Here is a 26,599-nt window from a genome sequence, read left to right as displayed (position 1 = left end):
ACAATGGTAGAGCTAAACACAAATATCCCAGCGGAATTCTATTTGTATGCACAACAGTCTCTCTTGTGGAGGCTTAATCTTGCAGAGTGCTCTTTCTACTTGCAATTGTCTCCAGCACTACTTTGTTCTGCTACTTTCTTTGCTGGTTAAACATAAGATTTCACAAACACCTCCCAAATCTGTGGTCTCCACTATCTAGCAGGACAAGAGTGAAAGGTGCAACGGGAACACCATCACCATCTAGTCATACACCATCTCGGTTTGATTATCACTGTTCTTTCACCATAGTAGGGGTCAGATTATCGTAACCTTGGATCTAACAGCACATGGGAGTACCTGTGCTTCAAAAGGCAGCTCACTCCTGCCTTCTCAAGAACATTGCTATATGCATATCATAAGAGCACTTTAAGAAAAATATGTCAGCCAATTTTCTTCATTCTCCTCTGTCTGAATTGCTGCACATTTTCTGTTTCCCTAACTAAAACTTTTGTTCTTTCCTGGGGAGGGAAAATTCTATTAAGCACAAAGCAAAAAATAAATAGGTGGGGTGTTAGGAGGCAGAATAATCACATAGATCACTACCATCTCAGTTGCTGGGAATTCACATACTGATGTAATTCATAATAACAAATGAAAATCGATATAATAGAAAAATATTGACAAATTAAATTGATCTGACTGACACCGACTGTTGCAGAGTGTAGGCATCCTAACAGATATAAATGAAATGTAATCAAATATACTCTCTAGATGAAACATAAAATGTGTAAGTTATCTGACAATTATAAAAACAAGACGAGCAAGAAAGCACAACTGCGGACTGTCTTGATATATGAACTTAAACCGCGGTCTATTGGATTTGTTTTATTTATTTTTTAAGACCAGTACTTGAATGCTAGCGTAATAAAGACAGCAGCATCTGTGCTAAATGAATCAGCTAAGTTGATAAGAGAAATTGGTTTGAGACACGAATTGAAGAATATTTTTTCTGGAAAAGCCAAGATCAATCAGAAAACCAGTTCTGCATCTGTTCGGCATGGGAACTAGTGTATTTTGATTTACCTGCAAACTATTTACTTGGATTGCCACACACTAAACTTGTTGCATATCATCAAGAAGAACTCTTCTATGGTACAGACTAGTAAAGTCACCATATCCAGATCGAATGAAGTTGTGGCATAAAATTAATAGGGCTTCGCCAGCTTTTACTCTTCCAAATTAGATACCTAATGTTATTTTTCAACCCGTTACCTTGCAACAGTTGATATTGCTGTTCTTTCCAGGATAAAGAGCTAATCGTTGAACCTCATACCAATAAATGTTGAAGAGCCTTGAAAGAGCAAGGAGCTTTCCCAGTAGCATAGCCAATAATCAATGCCAAACAAAATAGCATAACCAGCCATTCACTTCACTTCGAACTGTGGGACACACTCCAATGAAACAGGCTAACAGTCACTCCACTCTGAAAAATGATTCTGGATTGTTAAGCCTTCTAATTTAGAAAAGATACAGGATTGTTTGTGTTTCATGGGACATGGGCATTACTGGCTGACCAGCATTTATTGCTTATTCCGAGTTGCCTTCGAGAAGGTGTTGGTGGGCTGCCTTCTCGAACAGCTGTAGACCACATGCAGTAGGTTGACCCGCAATGCCCTTAGGGAGGGAATTCTTGGAATTTTACACAATGGAAGTGAAGAAACAGCAATATATTTCCAAGTCAGGATGGTGAGTGCCTTTGAGAGGGACTTGCAGAAGGCGGTATTCCCATATGCCTGCTGCTCGTGTCCTTCTTGATGGAAGTGGCCGTAGGTTTGTAAGGCGCTGTCTAAGAAGCTTTGGCGAATTTCTGCAGTACTTCTTGTAGATAGCGTACACTGCTGCTACTGAGCATCGGTGGGGGGGGAGGGGTGGTGAAAGGAGAGGATGCTCGTGGATGTGGTGTCAATCAAGCAGGCTGTTTGGATCTGGATGATATCAAGCTTCTTGAGTGTTGTTGGAGCTTCACCCATCCTGGCAAGTGGGGAATCAGATTATGACTAAGGTAAATTATTCAAGGTGACGGAAGGTTCTTGTGAGCAATGAGTCACAAGGAAAATATTAAAGAAGGATGTCACATCAGGGATTTTTTAGAAATATAATAATGTTGAGGAAAGATTAATCAGAGAAAGAATTTGAAATGCGAGGTATAAATGGATTCAAGAGTCAAATGAATGGGGGAAGAAGGAATTGAGAGAAATGGGGAAAACACAAGCATACGGAGTAAATATGAGGTTATCTAAACTCTTCTGCCTTCGTCTTAACACAGAGAAGCTGCAATCAAATTACCACCATTAGTTTATTCACATACATTGGCTCCCAGACAAGAAATATTTTGACCTTAAAGTTTACATTCTTTTTTATCAAATACCTCCATGATTAAATACCTCTCATTCTCTGTGATCTCCTTGAGCTTCACAACTCTGAGATATCTGCGCCCCTCAATTCTGGTCTCTTGAGCATTCCTGATTTAATTATTCCATCAGTCGCTTAAGCACAGAAGTCTGATATACTCTCCTTCCAGCTTCCATATCTCAACCTCATTCTCATCCATCACGCCACTCCTTAAAATTCATCTCTTGACATAGCTTATAGTAAGTTGATCCAATATATCTCTAAGTGACTTAGCGTCAAATTTCTTTAATAACTTTGTTGCGTTATACTTTTGACATTATTACATTAAAGATGCAATATTGATATAAGGTGTTTCTGTTATGACTAAAAAAATTAATTTGTCTATTCATTAAAACAATTGTCAAAGCTTTTCATCCTCCAATCATCAGGACAATTTGCAAGAAATGTCAAAATAAAGCAAAAACAGCATTTATACTGTATGAAGGGAACATATTTATTTCATTAGGATAGGTGACAGATATTCATTGGTGTGCTTCTCAGGGCCGTGTCTTGACCAATCAGAATCAACCTGCCTGGTTTAAAATTTAAACAAAGCCTGGTGGCTAACTGGGAGAAAGAAAGAACTGCAGCTGCCGGAGTCAGAGGCAACAGTGTGGAACTGAAGGAACACAACAGGCCAGGAAGCATCAGAGGAGTAGAAAAGTCAAGATTATGAAGACTTTGATAGACAGCAGGAGAGAAGATATGGAAAAATCCAAAATTAGATCTCACAAAAACAAAGTAAATCCAATATTGGGAGTTACTTCTTCAATCAGGGTTATTGGAATATGGAATAAAAACCGAAAGAACTGCAGATGTTATAAATTAGGTACAAATACAAAGTTGCTGGAGAAACTCAGCAAGTCTGGCAGCATCTGTGAACAGAAAAACAGAGGTAAAATTTGTTGTTGTTGCTATTGTTATTGGAATATAGAACTTGTACTACATGCAGCAGTTGAAATAAAGAACACGGGTGGATTTCAGGGAAGTTAGGTAAGCACATGAAGGAGCACCACAGAATTATCAGTACAAAACAAAGCCATCCAATGTCCTCTTTAATGCCTCAATTGAATCTACCTTCATCAGATTTCCAGGCAGTATTCCAATCACTAGCTATGAACACAACACGCCAAGCAGCATCTTAGGAGCAGGGAGGCTGACATTTCGGGCCTAGACTCTTCATCAGAAATGGGGGAGGGGAAGAGGGCTCTGAAATAAATAGGGAGAGAGCGGGAGGTGGATAGAAGATGGATAGAGGAGAAGATAGGTGGAGAGGAGACAAACAGGTTAAAGAGGCGGTAATGGAGTCTCTAAAGGTGAGTGTAGGTGGGGAGGTAGGGAGGGAATAGGTCAGTCCGGGGAGGACGGACAGGTCAAGGGGGTGGGATGAGGTTAGTCGAGAAGGAAATGGGGGTGCAGCTTGAGGTGGGAGGAGGGGATAGGTGAGAGGAAGAACAGGTTAGGGAGGCGGGGACGAGCTGGGCTGGTTTTGGGATGCATTGGGGGGAGGGGAGATTTTGAAGCTGGTGAAATCCACATTGATACCATTGGGCTGCAGGGTTCCCAAGCGGAATATGAGTTGCTGTTCCTGTAACCTTCCGGTGGCATCATTGTGGCACGGAGGGAGGCCCAAGACGGACATGTCATCTGAGGAATGGGTGGGTGAGTTGAAATGGTTCGCGCCTGGAATGTGCAGTTGTTTATTGCAAACCAAGCAGAGGTGTTCTGCAAAGCGGTCCCCAAGCCTCCGCTTGGTTTCCCCGATGTAGATGTAGCCACACCGGGTACAACGGATGCAGTACACCATATTGGCAGATGTGCAGGTGAACATCTGCTTGATGTGGAAAGTCATCTTGGGGCCTGGGATGGGGGTGAGGGAGGTGGTGTGGGGCAAGTGTAGCACTTCCTGCGGTTGCAGGGGAAGGTGCTGGGTGTGGTGGGGTTGGAGGGGAGTGTGGAGCGAACAAGGGAGTCACGGAGAGAGTGGTCTCTCCGGAAAGCAGACAAGGTTGGGGAGGGAAAATGTCTTTGGTGGTGGGGTTGGGTTGTAGATGGCTGAAGTGTCGGAGGATGGTGCATTGGATCCAGAGGTTGGTGGGGTGGTACAAGAGGATGAGGGGGATTCTTTTTTGGTCGTTATTGTAGGGACGAGGTGTGAGTGATGAGTTGCTGGAAATGTGGGAGACACGGTCGAGAGCGTTCTCGACCACTGCGGGGGGGATGTTGCGGTCCTTGAAAAACAAGGACATCTGAGATGTACGGGAGTGGAATGTCTCATCCTGGGAGCAGATGTGGCGGAGGCGAAGGAATTGAGAATAGGGGATGGCATTTTTGCAGGAAGGTGGTTGGGAGTTCGCCCACTTCACCAACACCTCCCACCCCAACCTTAAGTTCACCTGGACTATCTCTAACACCTCCCTCACCTTACTGGACCTCTCTGTCTCCATTTTAGGCAACCACCTAGAAACTGATACCCATTTCAAGCCCACCAACTCCCACAGCTACCTAGAATACACCTCCTCCCACCCAACCTCCTGCCAAAACGCCTCTTTAACTTGACTGTCTCCTCTCCACCTATGTTCTCTTCTATCCATCTTCGATCCACCTCCCCCTCTCTCCCTATTTATTTCAGAACCCTCTTCCCCTCCCCTGTTTCTGATGAAGGGTCTAGGCTCAAAACACCGGCCTTCCTGCTCCTAAGATGCAGCTTGGCCTGCTGTGTTCATCCAGCTCCACACCTTGTTATCTTGGATTCTCCAGCATCTGCTGTTCCTATTATCCCTAGCTATGAAACTATCCACTAGCCTGAGAAATATCCATTGACCATTACTCTGTATTTTCTATCGCTCAGCCAACTTTTATCCATGTTGCCTCTATCCTTTTGTAACCATGAGCTACAAGTCTGTATCAAATGTTTTCTGGAAGTTAATGTGTATCATCTCAATAGTGTTATCCTTATCTACCCTTTCCATTACTTGTTCAAAAAAACTCCAGCAAGTTAATTGAACTCAACTTCCCCGTACGTTCTTTCCCATCAACTCATCCTGCTCCATGTGATTACTGATTCTATCCTGAATAATTGTTCCCAAAGGTTTCCCACTAGTGAAGTTAAATTAACTTGTCTATAATTGCTGAAATTATCTTTACAGCCTTTTTTAAAAGACCATAATTTTGGCAATTTCCTGGTCTTCTGGCTCCTCCGCGGAGTCCAGGAAAGGCTCAAATATTAACATTGTGTTATTAGAAAGGAACAGGATGATGAAATAAGATGAGAGAAGGCTTGTCAGATGCACAAACACCAGCATAGACAAGCTGACCCAAATGACCTGTAATTGCATTGTAAATTCCATGCAATTTTACCTTTGCTGATACAATCATTAACAAAATTCCTCAGGAGAAAACACCCTTTTTATGGGAAACAAACATCTAAGACTTGGGAAGAAACAAGAAAGAAAAACAAAGTCATTCCTATGCCAAGCACATTTAAATTGCACTACAGTCTGAGCTGGAAATGATCAGAAACGAAAACAGAGATGGCTAGAAAATCTCAGCAGGTCTAGCAGCACCTCTGGAAAGAAATCAGAGTTAAGGTTTCACGACCCAAAATGTTAACTCTGATTTCTCTTCACAAATGCTGCCAGATGCTGGTTTTGTTTCTGATTTACAGCATCCATAATTCTTTTATCTGGAAATTATCAGGCTGGGTATAAATCTGCTTTTCTGTATTTTTTATTCCTTTACTCATGCACAGGATGAGGGCATCACTGGCCAGGCCAAAATTTATTGCCCAGAGGGCAGTTAAGAGTCTGTGGGTCTGGAGTCACATCTAGGACAGGCCAGGTAAGGATGGCAGTTTCCTTCCCTAAAGGACATTAGTAAGCTTCAAAATCTCCCCTCCCCACAACCGCATTCCAAAACCAGTCCCAACTCGTCCCCGCATCCCTACCCTGTCCTTCCTCCTACCTATCCATTCCTCCCACCTCAAGCCCCACCCCCGTCTCCTACCTACCAGCCTCATTCTGCCTTCTTGACCTGTCCATCCTCCCTGGACTGACCTATCTCCTCCCTAACTCCCCATCTACACTGACCTTTACTGGCTCCAACCCTGCCTCTTTGATCTGCCTGTCTCCTCACCACCTATCTTCTCTTTTATCCATCTTCTATCCTTCTCTCCCTATTTATTTCAGAATCCCCTTCCCCTCCCCCATTTCTAAAGAAGGGCCCAGGCCCGAAACATCAGTTTTCCTGTTCCTATGATGCTGCTTTGCCTGCTGTGTTCATCCAGCTCTACACTTTGTTATCTCAGATTCTCCAGCATCAACAGTTCCTACTGTCTTAGTAAATCACATGGGTTTTTCCAACAACTGGCAATGGATTCATAGTCTTCATTTGTTTCTTAATTTCAGAGTTTTATAGAACTCAAATTCCATCATCTGCCGTCGCAGGATTCAAACCTGCATTCCCAAAACATTATTGGGGTCTCCGGTTAACATTACAGTGATAATACCACTAGGGTCCACTTGAGACGTGTGGAGAAGATAAGAATTAAAAGAAATAACTGAGAGAGGATCTGTCATGTTATTAAATGAAGGGAACTGCAGATGCTGGAGAATCCGAGATAACAAAGTGTGGAGCTGGATAAGCACGGCAGGCCAAGCAGTATCTTCAGAGCTCTAGGCCCGAAACATCCTTTTCTGATGTAGGATCTAGACCCGAAACATCAGCTTTTGTGCTCCTAAGATGCTGCTTGGCCTGCTGTGTTCATCCAGCTCCACACTTTGTTATCTATGTTGTTAAATGAATCTCTTTTTAACAGATGCTCTGAGAGTTTATTACTCTTCTGCGATTATTGTGTCCAGTTGAAGGGGTATAAAGAAATTATATCTTCTAAATATTGAAACGGTGTTGCCCTACTGAAAGATAACAAAGTGTGAAGCTGGATGAACACAGTAGGCCAAGCAGCATCTCAGGACCACAAAAGCTGACGTTTCGGGCCTCGACCCTTCATCAGAGAGGGGGATGGGGAGAGGGTTCTGAAATAAATAGGGAGAGAGGGGGAGACGGACTGAAGATGGATAGAGGAGAAGATAGGTGGAGAGGAGAATATAGGAGGGGAGGTGGGGAGGGGATAGGTCAGTCCGGGGAGGATGGACAGGTCAAGGGGGTGGGATGAGGTTGGTAGATGGGAAATGGAGGTGCGGCTTGAGATGGGAGAAGGGGACAGGTGAGAGGAAGAACAGGTTCTCATCTCCACCTATCTTCTCCTCTATCCATCTTCAGTCCGTCTCCCCCTCTCTCCCTATTTATTTCAGAACCCTCTCCCCATCCCCTTCTGTGATGAAGGGTCTAGGCCCGAAACGTCAGCTTTTGTGCTCCTGAGATGCTGCTTGGCCTGCTGTGTAGCTACACACTTTGTTATATTGGATTCTGCAGTTCCCATTATCTCTGCCCTACTGAAAGAGCCTGGAGAATGCACTTCAGAAATTATGTGTGCAATGATTTTGAAATAAATTTACAAATTAAGAGGCTGTTCATCAGCAAAAGGATGAGTTGGATAGAATGACAACTGCAGAAGTTTATTTGTTTGGAGAAGGAATACAGTGAAAGAGTCCTAGAAGGTGCGAACCTGATTGTAAGCTATCTCCACAATGCAGTGCGGCTTATTAGGAAATCAAAAAGTAAGATGCAACAGTTTATATAAAGTTCACAGGAAATACAAATGTGATTAATATCTAATTTGTTGACAGCCTACAAATTCAGACCACAAATGTTTTGCAGATTACTTAAAATCTACTCTCTCCACTACCGCTGCTCAGTAGTAGCAGTGTATACAAGGTAAAGTCACCAAAGTGGGCAGCTACCATCTCAATCACCAGCTAGAAAAGCAAAATTACAACGTGAAAACATAGATTAATGACTTAGTTGTTGGTTTTCTGTCAGAGTTAGTTTAAACACATTTCAAGCATTCCAGCTACTTATTCCCAGCTTTTTCTCATGCTTCTATATGGAAAAGAAATGAAAAAATTGGCAGATACAGTTATACCAGAATGACTGCCAGCTGCTGAGAGATGGGCACCATTTGGGATTGTTTGGCGGCCAACATTATGTTTGTGTTAACAATGAAAAGTGAACCAAGTGCAGAACTAGCCTGGGATGTCCCAGTCTCCAATGTTCCCTACCTTTATCGGAAAGGCAACATGGGGATGGGGAGAGAAGTGGCTCTATTAAATGCAGGAACAAAAACAAAGTTGCTGGAGATGCTCAGCAGGTCTGGCAGCATCTGTGAAGGAAAAAAACAGAGTTAACATTCTGAAGAAGGGTCACCAGACCCGAGACATTAACTCTGTTTTTTCCTTCACAGATGCTGCCAGGCCTACTGAGCTTCTCCAGCAATGTTGTTTTTGTTCCTGATTTACAGCATCTGCAGTTCTTACGGTTTTTATTTAGCTCTATTAAATGCTTTATTTCACTATCATTTATGAAAAATAGCCATTTCTCAACAGCTAGCTTTAAGCCTACGACATCCTACACCAGGAAACTGCTACAGTTCAAACACTGCTTACTATATCCAAACATCTTTCATCATGTAATTTCATGTTCGCAGTGCCATCTGATAAAGCGAGCTTATAATCTTACAATGAGTCAGAAATTCTGAATGACTCACTTTAAAGGGAAAATAAACCCTTCTGTCATAACTGAATGTTTCACTCTTATTGTGGCAGGTAGTATCTTCAATGTAAAAAGTATCACCACTTCATTAAAAGTTTGTTAATTGCTTGATCAGTTATGAAAGAAAAAGCTGAACTTTTTGTCATCATATGCGAAGTGCAGAATATTCAAGACTCATGACTTGACTGTGGCAACAGCACAAATGATTAAATCATTGATTGCCGTATGGAATGAGACAATTCGACACATCAAGTCCATACCCCACTACCTTGCCCTTCCCCCTCCAGCCCAGCAAATCTTTTTTATCAAATACATATCTAATTCCGTTTTGAAACACATGCACCTGCATTGAAATATGGAGGGGGTGGAATGATTCTTGAGCATTAAAAACAAAATGGATGATGGTACTCTGTAGATCATGTTAAATCCCAGCCCCTAATTAGGACAGGTTTCACCTATCACTGCTCAAGTGAAGGATGCCGTGTAGAGGTGCCAGTGTTGGACTGGGGTGGACAAAGTCAGAAGTCACATGACACTAGGTTATAGTCCAAAAGGTTTATTTGAAATCACAAACTTTCAGAATGCTGTTCCTTCATCAGGTGAAGTGAAGTGAAGAGGAACGCTCCAAAAGCTTGTGGTTTCACATGTGGTGTCATGTGACTTCTGACCAAGTGAAGGAACAGATGGTTAAGCAGGAACAAGCACAGGGAATGCTGAAGAAACTCGGTAGGTCTGGCAGCATCTGTGGAGAGTGAGAGAAAGAACCTTTAAAGGGGAAAAGCCTTAGATACATGGAGCTGCCAGTGAAACTAAGAGATGAGCATTGATTTAAATGGATCTTCCATCCAATTTACTGAGCCAACACAGTAGAGGAAAGGCATGTGCACCTTTGATATATTGACAATTTAGCAAAAATATTCTTTTACTGTTTACTTGCCCAGTTTAACTCTACAAGATAGTGAGTACACCTATAGCAGGTAGTCAGAAAACAACTTCAAACGCAATAAACTGAACAGGGCTGGATGTTGCTTGGAGGGTCAATACACAAATATGCTTGATGGCACAGAAATTGCATGCTCATCTCTTTGCACCTGAAAACATGAAAACCAACAATACCTTGAGTAAGAAGGACAAAAACAAATATTTAACAGGGAAAACAAACTTCCTGATGCCACAACTTCATAGAGACGTGGCTACATCAGAAACAAATTGAAAATAGGGCATGACTTATGGCTTTCATTTGTCAAACTATATTGAGCAAAAGGGTGCTTATATAATTTGGATATCAGGGTGGCTCGATGGTTAGCACTGCTGCTTCATAGTGACAGGGACCCAGGTTTGATTCCACCCTCGGGTGTCTGTCTGTGTGGAGTTGGCACATTGTCTGCATGGGTTTCCTCCGGGTGCTGTAGTTTCTTCTCACAGTTGAAAGATGTGCCGGTTAGATGAATTAGCTATGGTAAATGCAGAGATAGGTAGTGAGGTGCTGGGTCTGGGTGGGATGCTCTTCGGAGGTTGGTACAGACTCAATGGGCCAAGTGCCTACAGGGATTCTATGATGTAGGGAGAAATTATACTGACTGTGAAAGATTGAATAGGCTTAAGGTCTTTCTTCGATAGAAGGTAGAGAGGTGACTTTAAAGAGGCTTTAGTAAGTGTATTGAGTCTGCTTCCATCACACTTTCAGAGCATCCAGTCGGGGGAAAAAAGTTGCAAAATTCTTCCAGCCTAGATTATTTTGCCATTTATCTTAAATCTCTGTCCTCTTGTAACAATCCCTCCTACCAGTGGAAACAATTTCCCCCTATCAACTCCACCACACACCTCATCATTTTAAACATTTCTCTTACATTTCCTGATTCATGTCTACTGCAAAACATCAGAGACACCTGCACTTCTAGTCCCTTCACCTAACTTAAATCATCAAACATGGTACTACATTGGTATATCTCCTTTGTGGCCTTGACATCCCCTTGAAGTGCAGTGCCCAGAATTAAACAAAATCCTTTAGCTGAAGCTTAACAAGTGATTTAGAAACTTTTGTCATAACTTCCTTGATCCTGTGCTCCATGTCTTTGCTAATAAAGCCCAGGATCTTGTATTCTATCTTAAAAACTTTTCCTGTCATCTTCAAAGATCTGCACATGACCCCAGGTTTCTTTGTTCCTACACCCATTTTTGTTTTTACAGTGGTCAAAAGTCACTAAGAGAAACTATACAATTATATTAATGAGCATATACAAAGGACAGTTCGAAGTTATCCATCTGAGCATAATAGCCTAAAGGCTGAAATCAAATAAAAGAAAATTACAATATGTCATTAAGCAGTCTGATATTTGATTTCTTTTGTGGCCATTAGTTTTTTTTTGCTCTCTTTTGAACATCTCATTCGTGTGCTCATCTAAGTGTATGATATCAATGATCAGAATGAAGCCCTTCTCTATTTTCAGCATTCAATTTCAACTAGGCTCAGGGCATAAACTAGGGTATAACTAGGCTTATCAATGTAAAAAGTGTAGGAATAATGGGAGATAAGCCAAAACATCAGGTAGATCACAACAAGTTTAAGCTTTAAAAGTCTTTACAGAATGGAAAGTAGTGCAAATTATTTAATGGAGAATTACTGCTCCAAACGGTTAGACGCACATCTGGAAATATTCCAGTGTAACATGTTAAATATGTCCAATTCAGCACTCCTTCATCATTCAGAACTTCCAGGAGGGTGCTTCACTTGATCCATTTGGGGTGGGTATGTGCTAAGAAGGGGGAATGGTTGTGTAGACAGAGAGTTGCTGTCCGTAATAATTTAAAGAAGTGGAATTGGCCTCACAGCAGGTACAACTCCTTGCCTTTAAGCCTTTCACTGATGATCTAGATTGAGCAGCCTTGAACTCGGGCATCTACAGCATCAAGCTAAAGACGGGCATCCATCATACTCATAGAATCCCTACAGTATGGACACAGGCCATTCATGTCCACACTGATCCTTCAAAGGGCATCCCATAAAGACCCACCCCCTACCCTATAACTCTGCATTCCCCGTGCCACATAGCCTACACACTACAAGCCAATTCAGTATGGCCAATTCACCTAACCTGCATATCTTTGGACTGCGGGAAGAAACTGGAGCACCCGAAAGAAACTCACACAGGCACAGGGAAAACATGCAAACTCCTCGCAGACAATCACCTGAGGGTAGAGTTGAGCCCAGGTCCCTGGCACTGTGAGGTAGCAGTGTTAATCACTGAGCCACCATGCTACCCCTAACACAACTAATCAGTGGGCTAACATTTCAATGACAACTGCTGAAACTGTGTATCCTTGCATCCAGGGATTGGTGCTATGGAGAAACAATCAGTTGTGCTAAATCCTTGAATTAAAATTTTCAGGCCATTAAGTGAAACAGATGAAGTTGATAGCAATGATTTCCATTCATTGAGGAGACTAGGACCCGAGAGCATAGTTTAAAAGTTCTGTTCATTAGTCTCTTCAGCTTGTGCAAAAACAAGAAAGTTTCAGAAATGTTAGAGCACCATATAGTTATGAATTGTCTTGTGAGATTCTTAAACATGATACTGTAGTCAATGGTTCATCAAAACAAATATTGCACTAACCTCTAGATGACTGAGTAAATTATATTGAAACGAACACACATGTATCACTCTTCTCACCTTCATCATGGCTTCCTATTTTGTATGCATTACGTTCCACTGAATGCAGTAATGGTACAACAGTGCCTTGGTCTGGTTTTGTGTAAATTAAAATGAGTTCCTCAATGCTGCTGAAAAACCGAGGCAGAATTCCTTTTGACGTCTGTTGAGAGAAAGGGCAAAATAAAAATAACGTATATACAAAAACTGACACTGAAATATAAGTTAGTTGAGATGTTCAATCTCTCCAGGTTTGACTGTGTACTAACAAAACTCAACAGCTCCCAAATCAATTACATTTTAACATCCAGAAATACAGGAATAAATAATTACATGAGAAGATAAACTCCACATATCCTTCCAAGTCATATATCACTGCAATTTGGATACAGTGTGCAAACAGGCCATTTGGTCCATCGAGTCCTCATTGATCCATCCAGACCCATCTCCCTACCCCATCCCTGTAACCCTACATATTACATGGTTATTCCACATAGATGGCACATCCCTGGACACTATGGGCAATTTAGCACAGCCAATCCACCTAAAATGCACATCTTAGGACCATGGGAGGAAAGCAGAGAACCCAGAAGAAACCCATGCAAATGCAGGGAGAATGTGGAAACTCCACATGTACAGTCTCCTGAGAGTGTAATTGAACACCCATCACTGTGAGGAGGCAGCGCTAACCACTCATGCCACCGAAACATGTAATTGTTCTTTCATACCCTGAGACTCAAAATCCCAGAACGCTCTACATAACGAGTCATCAACCCAAGACAGCTGTGAGAGCTCAGTCATTGTGTGTTTGAAGTTGTGACTGACAGATCCCTAAATACCAACAATATAAAGGAATATGGGGAAAAGATATGAAGTGGATGATCACCAGTGATTGTTTTGAACGGCAGAGCAGGCTCAACAGGCTGAATAGCCTACTTCTGCTTCTATGTTCCCCTGGAATGTATCTTCAACATCACATGCCACAATGGTTCAAACAGGAGGCCCACCACCACTTTCTTAAGCATAATGGTGATGGGTAAGAGAGGGCCGATTTACCAGCAATTCTGATATAACTAGGGATTATTTTAAATATCAGAAAGACGACCAAGATGCATGCAATATTTATTATAAATCATAAAGTAAATCAACGTGGTCCATCATCTTGCAATGCCCCGAGATATTGTACTCTACGTAGTGTTTGGTAACTTGCCAATTCCTTATAGCAAGCAAATGAAATAAACACATTGTGCCAGAACACAATCTGCTATTTACCTTTGGAAGATATCCCAGCCACTTTGGATTTAACAGGAGTTTTAATGACTTAATCACTTTTAATTCAAAACAGGAAATGAATCTGCAGATCTATTCTCAGGTTGCGCTATTGAAAAGGTATTTAACTTTCCTCTGGAACCAGCTGCCGTGGAATTCAGGTTTTATTTCTGCTTGTCTGAATCTATCCTCATATGCACTCACAATCACTTAAGATTTCTGCACTGTACCAATTCAAGCCTTCTACACGCCCCTGAACTTCATCACTTTACCTTTGGTGGCCATTCCTTCAGACTCCTTTCCCTAATTTCTGGAATCCCATCTCTTGGCCTCTTCATGTCTCTGCCTCCCTCTCCTCTTCATGTTTGACAAAGCTTTTGGTCACTAATCTAATGTCTCTTTCTGTGCCATACCCAGCTTAATTCTGGCTGAGCTCCTTACTGAAGTGAGTGTTAGTTGCAAGTCGTGTGCATCTATTTCTCCTGTTATCTGGGATCTTACCTTTAAAAGGTATACCTGTTAAATGGAAATGAATGGATTAGTCTGGAACTGACAGCAACCATGGCTGCTTTATAGCGTAGAGTGGAATTTAATGGGGCCTTCTCAACTGTGTTGGGAGGTAAATGAGCAGAGAATCAGGAAGGCAGGCGGGGGATGGGGTGCCCATCATCTTCCCAGTTTCCCAGAATTTTATCAGGGGTGTAGAAGACAAAGGATCACCCACCTACCCAGGGACCAATAGAGTCTCAAGCTGCCAAAGCCTTTTCCTATTGTCAGTGGCACTTGAGCAGCAGTGCAGAGGGTAGTGGGATAGACCACTCAGAACAATATGATCCATGGGCAATACACTCGACTCTTGCCCATCCAACCATATACCCACGCCCAGCCCTTCCCCCATACCCCATCACCCACCCCTGCATTTGAAGGCCCGATTTGTCCCAACAATCTCTAACTGAACTACCATGTTCTCAGGACAGTATCGTCCCCAAGAAAGGTGGAGTCCCAGCAGCGACCCTTGATCTTGATGGTACTGTTGAGACTGAAGGGCTGCCAGCCTTTTAATGGCCCTGCTTTCTGGCCAACACTATCCTGACAAAGTGCAATCCACAATCGCATCAAATCAGCAACATTTCCACCCTTTTTTGTTCATCTCTGCTAGAAATGCTGAACATTGCCAAATGTTCTCATCACCCTGTCAGTCACCATTAACCCTCTTCTTCAGTTTAAAAGTTACTTCCACACAATGTGCGGCTAGCGGCAAGAATGTTTCTCTCTACCCATCCACAGAGTTCTAGGTTCAATTCTCACAAAGAGACTTGAGCACAGAGTTTCAGCTGACATTTCCATGCAATGCTTGCAGAGCGCTAAACTGTTCCGGTTTTCAAATGAGGCTCTAAATCAAGACCCCACTTGCTCTTTTAGATGGGCCCAAAATATTTCAAGCCACTGTTTGAAGAAGAATGGCAAAGTTCAGGTCACCACTTCACCTTCTACCATTACCTTAAAACAGATGATCCGGCTACATATGTAATTGCTATTCAGGGACCTTGCTCTGTGTAAATGGGCTGCCAACTTTTGTACATTACAACAAATATCCTCATTTAAAAATGATTCCATTGATTATGAAGTGCTTCAGGAGACCCTAGCTGAAGAGCACAATGTGACTGCAATTCTTCCTTTCTTCTTTCGACATGTGCACAGAATCTTTAGGAGAGTCCACAGTAACCACTTAATAAATGTTGGATACTAGCACATGGGCAAGATTTTGTCAGGCAATGGCTCTGATAATAAGGACAACTCCTTCCCAGCCAACTGGGGATTCTAAGGTAATCTACTAGCTGATGATCTATTGTTTGTGCTCCCATCCCTTTAAGAAATGGGATCTCACCTCCAACAGTTCTTGATTAATTGTTCAGGCAAGCAACCCTGTAGTCTCAGCAGTGCTACGGGGAGCAGCACCCAAGAGAGCACCCAAAGACACAACCTCCAGACTGGGATAAAGGGGGTCGTAGTCATGGGGTTAATTGGGCAGGTTCAGGCTGTTGGTGGACGCAATAGGTTGTTTCTGCACGCAGAGTGCCTGTGCCCCAAATTCGGAGAGAATTACCAGCTTTCACCAGCTGGTCTCCCCTAAACAGCACAAACCCACCCACTGCTGGAAGCGAACACGAACTAGCCAAGCAAGTGGGGAGTCAAGAACCAGGGGTCACAGTCTGAGGACATGGGGTAGGCCATTTCAGACTGAGATGAGGAGAAATCCCTTCACCCAGAGAGTGTGGAGTTCTCTGGTACAGAAAGCAGTTGAGGCCAAAACATTAAATGCTTTCAACACGGAGTTAGATATAGTTATTAGAATCAAAGGGATCAAGGGATATAGGAAGGAAGCAAGTACAGGGGTCTGAGTGGATGACCAGCCATGATCATATTGAATGGTGGAGCAGGGTTGCAGGGCTGAATGGCCTACTCCAGCTCCTATTTCTATAACTTTCTCCAGCCCTATGAACCTCATGAATATTTACAGATCTTGGCTTAGAGAGAAACTGCATTTGTTGTCCTTGTCCTTCTGGGAGGTAGAGGTCAAAGGTTTGGATGGTTCTGTCCAAGGAGCCTTAGCCAGTTGTTACAGTGCATCTTGTAACTGGCATACATTGCTGCCACGTGTATATACCAATCTATTGTTTGACTAGTGTCGAGGACAAGTCTTCCAGTTTTGGCTCAAGGTCCCAATGCTAGCATGGAGGTCATCACAAGATTGTCAAGTTTGGGTTTGCCATTGTGGCTGCAACATTCAGGCCAGCGCCGGGTTTTTTTTAAAATCTGGTTTCACTCCTTTGAGATTTGATACAATCAAATAGCTTGCTAAGCAATTTCAGAGGTCATGTGACTCTCAACCACATTTCTGTGGGTTCTAGTCACTTGTTGGTCAAAGCAAGTGAGTACAGTAAATGCCTTTCCCTACAGGACACTAGCTTTTTACAACAGTCATTTCATTATCAACATTAAACTAGCTTTCAATTCATTTAGAGATAGTAAGAACTGCCGATGCTGGAGTCAGAGGTAACAGAGGAAAGTTGCCATTCTTCAGAAATGCCCATTTCTGAAGAAGGGTCCCGACCCAAAATGTCAGCTTTCTTGCTCCTCTGATGCTACCTGGCCTGCTGTGTTCCTCCTGCTCCACACTGTGTTACTTGAATTCATTTAGTTTTTATGAAAGAAATTTTAAGTTCCAACAGTTGCCACAGTGGGATTTAACCACATAGAGTCACACAGCATGGAAACAGACCCTTTGGTCTTACCAGTCCACACAGACATGTTCCCAAACTAAACTAGTCTCACCTGCCTGCGCTTGGCCTGCATCCCTCCATACCATTCCTAATCATGAACTCGTTGTAACTGTACCTGCATCCATCACTTTCTCTGGCAGTTCATTCCATGTATGAACCACACTCTGTAAAAATGTTGTCCCCCCATGCCCTTTTTAAATCTTTCTCCTCTCACCTTAAAAATGGCCCCCAGTTTTGAACTCCACAATCCTAGGGAAAAGACCCTAGTCATCTACCACGTCTACATCCCTCATGATTTTATAAACCTCAATAAGGTCACCCTCAATCTCCGATGCTCCAGTGAAACAAGTTCCAGTCTTCCCAGACTATTTCTATATCTCAAACCCTCCATTCCCAGCAATATCCTGGTACATATTTTCTGAGCCTTCTCCAGTTTAACAATATCCTTCCTATAACAGGATGGTCAGAACCACGCACAGAACTCCAGGATGTCCTGTACAACCTCAACATGATGTCTCAACTCCCACACTCAAAGGCCTGGTATTAAAGGCAAGCATGCTAAATGCCTTCTTAACCACCCTGTCTACTGTGTTGCAAATTTCAAAGAATTATGTACTGGAACCCCTATGACTCTCCATTCTGCAACACTACTTAGTGCTCTACCAATAACTGTATACAACCTCCCCTTGTTTGTTTTACCAAAATACAATACCTCACATTTATTCAAATTAAACTCCTTCTGCCACTCCTCAGCCCATTGACCCAATTGATCAAGATCTCTTTGTAATCTTAGATAACCTTCTTCACTGTTGACTATACCAACAATTCTGGTGTCATCTGCAAACTTACTAACCGTGCCTCCTAAATTTTCATCCTTCCCCATGCATTTGGTTTGCTAGACCAGTCTCATTGTCACATCATTGTACAGTGCAACCAATCCAAACCACCCAGGTGAGTGAGTACACCCTTGAGCAATTGGCCCAAATTGTGAGATGCTAGCACTAGTTAAAGCTAAATTGCACTGCTAAGGGACAGCTTGAGCCTCCTAGGGGAAGTCATTTGATTCTGATCAGGAAAAGTCAGACGAATCGCACAACATAAAAAAGAGTATGCTCCAAATTTTCTGTCTCTACGCTGAAGCAGGACCAAACAAAAATCACGGACTACCACCAGAACCAACTGCTTCCTCATCCCCCAGGCTCCAGTGTGAGACTTAAGCACAGCAGTCTCACCCCTGTCCAAACTCAGCAGTCCCTCTCGCTCTTGATGGAGAGTCATCTAGATTTGAAATGTTAGCTTGCTCTCTCTCTGCGGATGCTTCCTGACCCACTGTGATTTCTGGCATTTTTTGTTTGCAGTCCCTCTAGAGCCCCAGGTCCCAGTTATTAGCCCCCTGTGGAGTTCAGTGACAGCAGTCAACCCCAGGGACTTTCGAAAAGTGCTGCCAAAACTACAATGACTTCGCATGAGTTTAACAATTAGTGTTCACATATATTGTTTTGTGCAGATTTCTTGAAGTCAAGATAAGATCATTTAACACCATAACACCACATCCTGTAGACACTGGAGGCTTTAACAATTACTATCAAATATAAATACTTGTACAAAGACAGCAACAGTCAGTAGAAATCAACCAGAAACTAGCCGATAAGTAATTGACAATGAACCCTTTATATAGCAATGGTTGGGCTTGTATTTTGATTTATTTGATTTCTTTAATGACACGTGTATTTGTTACAAGTATAATGAAAAATGTTGTACAATGTCGTCACTTTCTGGCACATCTTAAAATACAGAAAATAAACCAAGGCAGGCAATATAAAGGTAGAAATTTAAGGGAATATACAGTTGTTTAGTCATGCACCTGGATCCTGGCTCTTCAACCCCAATGCTGAGACTGATACCAGCTCGAATCAGTTGGCCAGCCTCCAGTCCTTTTGCCACACTGTCGCCAAGTGAGACACCATTCTTTGGCGCCATCTTGCCTCCACTAATGTCACCACTGCCAAAGGCCACACTGGGCCAATCTTGGCAACGCAGCTGTTGTTGATGCTGCCAAGTCCTGAACTGGGCTCAAACTTGCTGCTGGGCCCACCACGACCAAGCTGCCTCCCAGGTCCCCTGGAGAACGTGGTGATGAGCTGCTTTCCCGAAATGCTATAATCATTTGGTTTAGGCAGACTCACAATGCCTTTAGGGAGGGAGTTCCAGGATTTTGATCCAGCAAAATCAAAGGAACAGTGACATTTTACAAGTCAGGTTGGTGAGTGCCTTGGAGAGGAACTTGCAGGTGATGGCTTTCCATGTATTTTATGCCATTGTCCTTCTGGATGGTAGGGGCTGTAGGCTTGGAAGGTGCTGTCTAAGTAGCCCTGGTGAATTTCTGCTGTTGATCTTGTAGATAGTACACACTGCTGCGATCACTGTAAGCGTCAGTGATGGAGGGAGTGAATGTTTGAAGATGTGGTGCTAATTAAGCAGACTGCTTTGTCCTGGATGGTGTCAAGTTTTGTGTTGTTGAAACTGTACTCATCCAGGCAAGAGTATTTCATCAATCTCCAGACTTGTGCCTTATATATTGTGTACACGTTTTGGCCTCACTGCAATATACCTAACCTCTGATTTGCTTTCGTAACTAGAGTATTTAAATAGCTTTATTTTACTTTATTCATTCACGGGATAAGGGCATGGCAGCATTCATTGCCCATCCCTAATTTCCCAGAGGGCAGATCAGAGCCAACCACATTTGTTGTGGGTCTGGAAACACATGTAGGCCAGATCAGGTAAGGATGGCAGTTTCCTTTCCTAAAGGACGAGTGAATGGGATGGGTTTTTCCGACAATCGGCAATGAACAAAGAACAAAGAGCAAAGAAAATTACAGCACAGGAACAGGCCCTTCGGCCCTCCAAGCCTGCACCGATCGAGATCCTCTGTCTAACTTGTCATCTATTTTCTAACGGTCTGTGTCCATTTGCTCCCTGCCCATCCATGTACCTGTCCAAATATATCTTAAAAGGCGCTAACGTGTCTGTGTCTACCACCTCTGCTGGCAACGCCTTACAGGCACCCACCACCTTCTGTATAAAGAACTTTCCACGCATATCTCCCTTAAACTTTCCTTTTCTCACTTTGAACTCATGACGCCTAGTAATTGAGTCCCCCACTCTGGGAAAAAGCTTCTTGCTATCCACCCTGTCTATACCCCTCATGATTTTGTAGACCTCAGTCAGGTCCCCCCTCAATCTCCGTCTTTCTAATGAAAATAATCCTAATCTATTCAGCCTTTCTTCATAGCTAGCACCCTCCATACCAGGCAACATCCTGGTGAACCTCCTCTGCACCTTCTCCAAAGCATCCACATCCTTTTGGTAATGTGGCGACCAGAACTGTACACAGTACTCCAAATGTGGCCGAACCAAAGTCCTATACAACTGCAACATTACCTGCCAATTCTTGTACTCAATACCCTGTCCAATGAAGGAAAGCATTCCATATGCCTTCTTGACCACCCTATTGGCCTACGTTGTCACCTTCAGGGAACAATGGACCTGAACACCCAGATCTCTCTGTTCATCAATTTTCCCTAGGACTTTTCCATTTACTGTATAGTTCGCCCTTGAATTTGATCTTCCAAAATGCATCACCTCGCATTTGCCCGGATTGAACTCCATCTGCCATTTATCTGCCCAACTCTCCAATCTATCTATATTCTGCTGTAATCTCTGACAGTCCCCTTCACTATCTGCTACTCCACCAATCAATGCATTCATGGTCATCATTAGATTCTTAATTGAAGATATTTATTGAATTCAATTTCCACCATCTGCCATGGCAGGATTCAAACCCAGGTCCCTCAAATGTTATCTGGGTTTCTGGATTAGTAGTCCAGCAATAATACCACTAGGCCATCACCTCCCCAATAAGCTACTCAGAGACAGTAAGAACTGCTGATGCTGGAATCAGAGATAACACCATGTGGAGCTCGAGAAACACAGCAAGCCACGCAATATCAGAGGACCAGGAAAGTTAACATTTTGGGTTTCAGGTTACAAAGAACAAAGAAAATTACAGCACAGGAACCGGTACTTCGGCCCTTCAAGCCTGTGCCAATCGAGATCGTCTGTCTAAACCTGTCATCTATTTTCTAAGGGTCTGTATCCATTTGCTCCCTGCCCATCCATGTACCTGTCCAGATACATCTTAAAAGACACTATCGTGTCTGCGTCCTCCATATTGCTAGATTTTCTGTTGTTAGAGATAGTCATTATATGGCACTTATGTCACACAACTGTTACTTGCCATTTGTCAGCCTAAACCTGGATATTGTCCGGGTCTTGCTGTATTTCAGCAAAGAGCTATGAATGGCACTGCACCTCATGCAATCACAACACTATCTGACTTCTGAACCTATGGTCGAGGGAAGGTCATAAACTATAAGCTTAGGGCAATCTTCTGAGGAACTCCTGCAGAAATAGCCTGAAGCTGACATGACTAACCTCCAACAACCAGAGCCATCTCTCTTTATGACTCTACCAGGCATTGAGCTTTCTCCTTGATTCCTATTGACTCCAGTTTTGCTACGGCTACTTGAAGGCACATTCAGTCAATCTCATCTCACCTCCGGGATTCAGCTCTTTTGTCTATGTTTGAACTTAAGACTCTAAGGAGGTCAAGAGCTGAGTGGCCCTGGCAGAACCCAACTGAGCAAGTTGAGTTGGTTATTGCTAAGTATGTGCTGCTTGATAGCACTGTTGATGACACATTCCATAATTTTACCATTGATTGACATTAGGTTGACAACAAGGTAACTGGCTGGAGTGGATTTGGTGGACATATGTGCATGATTAAGAGAGGGCATTAGCTGCAGCATTGAGCACTGAAATAGCAGCATTGTTGTCAGAACAGTATTACACACTAATTGATTTAATGGTCTGCCTATTATACACTTATGCACTGAGTACAGCCTAACCCCTCAGGAAAATGACATTGAGTGGAAATCACACCAAATACATGAGCATGGCTCTCCCACTGGCACTAAACTTTCAAACTTTTCAGCGACAGAGTATAATGAAGGGACTGAATTAAAGTTCCAAAATTAATTTGTTCTGGTCTGAACAGAGCTTGACTTCCTCTGAATAACAACAGAAAGTAAAATTAATCTCTGCCCCCTCCACATTTTAGAAAGCCTTTCCAGCAAATGATTGACCCTGTTGTCACTGCTGAGAAATTAAATTCAACGAAAGCATAAAATATATTTCTGGGACATTGACTGTAATTCAGGAGGGTGATCACTAGAGCAGTTGTGTCCTAGATGAATAAACTAGACTATGAAACAGAAATGAATTCTTTGAGATAATAAGTTTTTTATAAATTCATAGGATGTGGATATCACTGGCTGGACCAGCATTTATTACCGTATTGCTATTGGTCTGGAGTCACATCTAGACCAGACCAGGTAAAGCGAATGAGTGAACCAGTTGGATTTTTTCCAGACAATTGGCAACAGATACACAGTCATCATCAAACTCTTAATTCCAGACTATTATTAAATTCAAATTCTGCCTTGGTGGAATTTGAACCCATGTTTCTCTGGATGTTTCTCCAATGTTCTGGCATTACCTCAGTCTCTGGATTAACAGTCATCCAATGGTAATACCACCGGGCCAATACATACCCAGTAAATTTGAGATTCAATTGAGCAGAATGATGGAAAGGACTTTACACAACGCCATTTCGAATGTTTTGGCTTTGAAATTAAACTGTGAAGACAATAATAATTGTTATAGCATTAATTTCAGTTCACACCTAACAGAATCTTTAACAAGTCATTTAAAGGCTTTTTTTCAGTTTTAATTGGATCTGTTTTTCTTTCTTAAAAATTGCTCACAGTACAAAAAGACTAAAGGCTGGACAGATATAAGTTGAGACAGTATTTACTACTGAGGTATATCTTAAAACTACAAAATTCCAACAATATCACTGATACACTTCTAAATTTATTATTCAAAAAAAGCAACAAATGCAAATTTGAACAAGAAATGAACATGTGAATTTATGAGTCACGCACCAAAAACAAAGGCATGAAATGAGAGTTTTTAAAATTTCTGATGTTTAGTGATTTATGATATGAATCAGTGTGACTTTATGAGATTGCACTGTGCTGGGTTCATGCATTCAGACTGTGGTAATTAAGTTTTTAATGCCTTTCGCCAAATTATAGCAAGCCAAAGATTAAATTGTACATTGAGACAGTAAATCATTGCGTGAATCTGGTAAGAAATAGACAAGGCACTTTGTATTTATTTTTCTTCCTAGAATTAGATGCAAAATTTTTGTATGCAGCATGAAGCTCTGCTGGTGGGGTTTGAGAGACGGAACTCACATTGGGCAAATTTGATATTTAGCCGTTGTTTTTTAAGAAAGACTGGATAGGCTTGGGCTTTTTTCATTGGAGCGTAGGAGGTTGAGAAGTGACCTTATAGAAGTTTACAAAATCATGAGGGGTATAGACAGGGTTAATAGTAGGTGTCTTTTCCCTCAGATGGGAGATTTCAAGACTAGGAGACATATTTTTAAAGTGAGAGGAGAGAGATTTCAAAAAAGACATGAGGGGTTTTTTTTATGCAGAGGGTGGTTTGCAAGTGCAATGAACTTCCTGCGGAAGTGTTCGATGCAGGCACAGTTACAAAAGGACACTTAGATAAGTACATGAATGGGAAGGGTTTGGAGGGGTATGGGCCAAGAATAGGCAAGTGGGTCTTCTGTAGTTTGGAATTGTGCTTGGCATGGACAGGTTGTCTGAAGGCTGTGTTTCTGTGCTGTATGACTCCATATCGGTAACATGATGCTCGTGTTTGGTAGGATTTTACATTTTATAAAAGAAAGACAAACTTATGTTGAGACACTTAAAAAAGACATGGAGGGAAAATGTTTTACATAGAGAGTGGTTCATGTGTGGAATGAACTTCCTGAGGAAGTGGTAGATGTGGGTACAATTACAATGTTTAAAAGACATTTGGATAAGCACATGAATGGGAGACGTTTGGAAGGATATGGCGAGTAGCAGGCATGTGGGACTAGTTTAGTTCGGGATTATGTTCAACATGGACTGGTTGGCCCGAAGGGTCTGTTTCTGTGACGCATGACTCTATGACTCTATGATAATGAAGGATATGATCTCCCTGAATGGTTGAACAAATTCAATGGGCTGAATGGCCTACTTCTGATCCTATGTTTCATGGTCTCATGAAGGAAATAAATTTGAATGTCTCCAAAATATGAACATGGACAAAGTGCTGTGGTATCAGTCTCCATTCATTGCTTCTGGTGCAAGCAAATCACAAAGCTTGTGCTGCCTGATAATTTGCATGATAAGGTTTGGCTTAGCAATCAATAGGTGCTCAATACTAAATTGTAAGATTTTAGAGAGTATGCTCCGGCTCCCAGAGAGCTGCTCAGTGCAGCTATTATACATTCAGGGTATCGATCACATTAGTGAGCTTAGCTACCATGCTACTCAGTGTACCTGTACTATGACTTAGTCTATCAAGTGGCTCGATGTATGTAACACACTATTCCTGTCAACACACAAACTGTAACTGGAATCCTGCACAGAACATCCACTCCTCTGACTCTCTGGCCCTTCAAACATAGCTCCCTCACACATGCACCAATGCACCAATGGATGGAAACCCACAACTGGTTGAAACCATGTCACTTACCCATTCTACGGTGACCTGCTCAACCCACCCACTGTCTGCCTTCCAACTCAGCACAACACCCAAAGACGAACTTCCATCAGCAAGACCGACCAACAGAATTCTTTTGAATTAAAAGAATGTGAAATACAAGAAGTCACAAATGAGTTCCTGTGCCAAACCTAGTGAATGGTCAACTCACCTTTTAGCTAGCACAGTGATACTGGTCCTTGCTAAACAGGTTCAGGATGCCACAGCCCCTGTATAGCCAGCTTCCATAGTTAGGGCATCAGTATAAGCCCCTTATGTGGGGGTCTGTCCACTCTATAGACCAACAGAGAGCTAATATATATGGGAAGGCAGTGGCATATCACTGGACTAGTAGGTCCCAGAGCCCTAGGCAGTACTGTACTTCAATTCTAAAGTTAGAATCATATAATCCCTACAGCAAGAAGCAAGCCATTCAGCCCATCAAGTCCACACCAACCTTCCAAAGAGCATCTCACCCAGACCCACTCCATCCCTGTAACCTCATATCTACCATGGTTATTCCAACTAGCCTGCACATTCCTTAACCCAATGGAAATTTTAGCATGGCCAGTCCACCTAACATGCTCATCTTTAGACTGTGGGAAGAAATCGGAAACGCGAGGCCAGGATGAATCCCAGGTCCCTGATGCAGTAAGGCAGCAGTGCCAACCACTGAGCCGCCATGCCAGCCTTACTTCTTCGGTTCTGTAGAAGAATCATATCAGACGCAAAATGTTAACTCTGTTTCTACCTCCACAGATGATGCCAGACCAGTTCATTATGTCCAACACTGTCTGTGTTTGTTTCAGAAGTCACCTACTGTCCGTTTGCTGAAGTGGAAGCTCAGAGTCACGCAAAACAAGGACTGCTTTACGCCATTTACATTCAAACTGCTGCCACGATGGCCTCTGATACCATTCAGTCCAGCAACTTTAGACTCCAGCGGTTTGTTAAAATTGCTGAGGCACCAGCTCTGAGGAGTCATAGTGACTCTGTGAAGTCCAAACCTGCTAACTTCTATCATAATGACAGCATTCCCACTCTCACCACACCGACTTTTGAAGCAGAGTCACTGGTCTGGAAACATTAAACTTGTTTTCTCTCTACCAGATCTGCTAAGTTTCACCAGCAATTTCTGTTTCTGTTTGTTTCAGATCTCCAGCAACCACAGCTCTTTGCTTCATGAAAGTGACTGATGATGTGGGTTATTATCAAATTATGCCAGTAGAAGACTGAGATGGGCTGCAGTTTATGCTGGGAATACAGGAACACCCCACAAGCCTGTTCTATTACTCTATGAGATCATGATTCAACTCTATATAGTCACATTGGCCCCATACCATTTATAACATTTTATTTAGCAATATTAGTTTGGTCTTCATGCATGATAATTCAAAAGAGTTCATCAGAAAGGAATGAGTAACCGGTCATCTATCTTATGGGCATCTGTGGCATCTTGCTGCGCCACTTTAGGTGCAAATGGGCCTGCGTAGAAACAATTGCACTTAAAAAGTACACGTTGAAATGAAACATCTTAGAAGGCACAGGAGAATTTAGAAGTATCTACAG

At 42.5% G+C, this 26,599-nt stretch overlaps 1 protein-coding gene across 2 annotated transcripts in view; it reads right to left on the bottom strand.

The window, feature by feature from the left end:
• The window catches only part of LOC125453522 (SH2 domain-containing protein 1A-like), a 45,227-nt gene that overhangs the window by 5,768 nt on the left and 12,860 nt on the right, over positions 1 to 26,599 (bottom strand). The window contains exons 3-4 of one of the 2 annotated variants that reach the window (XM_048533236.1): positions 22,978 to 23,062; positions 12,825 to 12,912 (exon numbers count right to left, since the gene is read on the bottom strand). In XM_048533236.1, the coding sequence (XP_048389193.1) occupies positions 22,994 to 23,062 (69 nt within the window). In that variant the 3' untranslated portion in view covers positions 12,825 to 12,912; positions 22,978 to 22,993. Of the gene's footprint in view, positions 1 to 12,770; positions 12,913 to 22,977; positions 23,063 to 26,599 lie in introns of those variants that run through there. The other variant, XM_048533235.2, reaches the window with a different exon arrangement.

The sequence above is a fragment of the Stegostoma tigrinum genome, chromosome 6 (assembly GCF_030684315.1).
Source record: "Stegostoma tigrinum isolate sSteTig4 chromosome 6, sSteTig4.hap1, whole genome shotgun sequence".
NCBI classification, from domain to species: Eukaryota; Metazoa; Chordata; class Chondrichthyes; order Orectolobiformes; family Stegostomatidae; genus Stegostoma; species Stegostoma tigrinum.
This window is presented reverse-complemented; position numbering and strand designations above follow the sequence as displayed.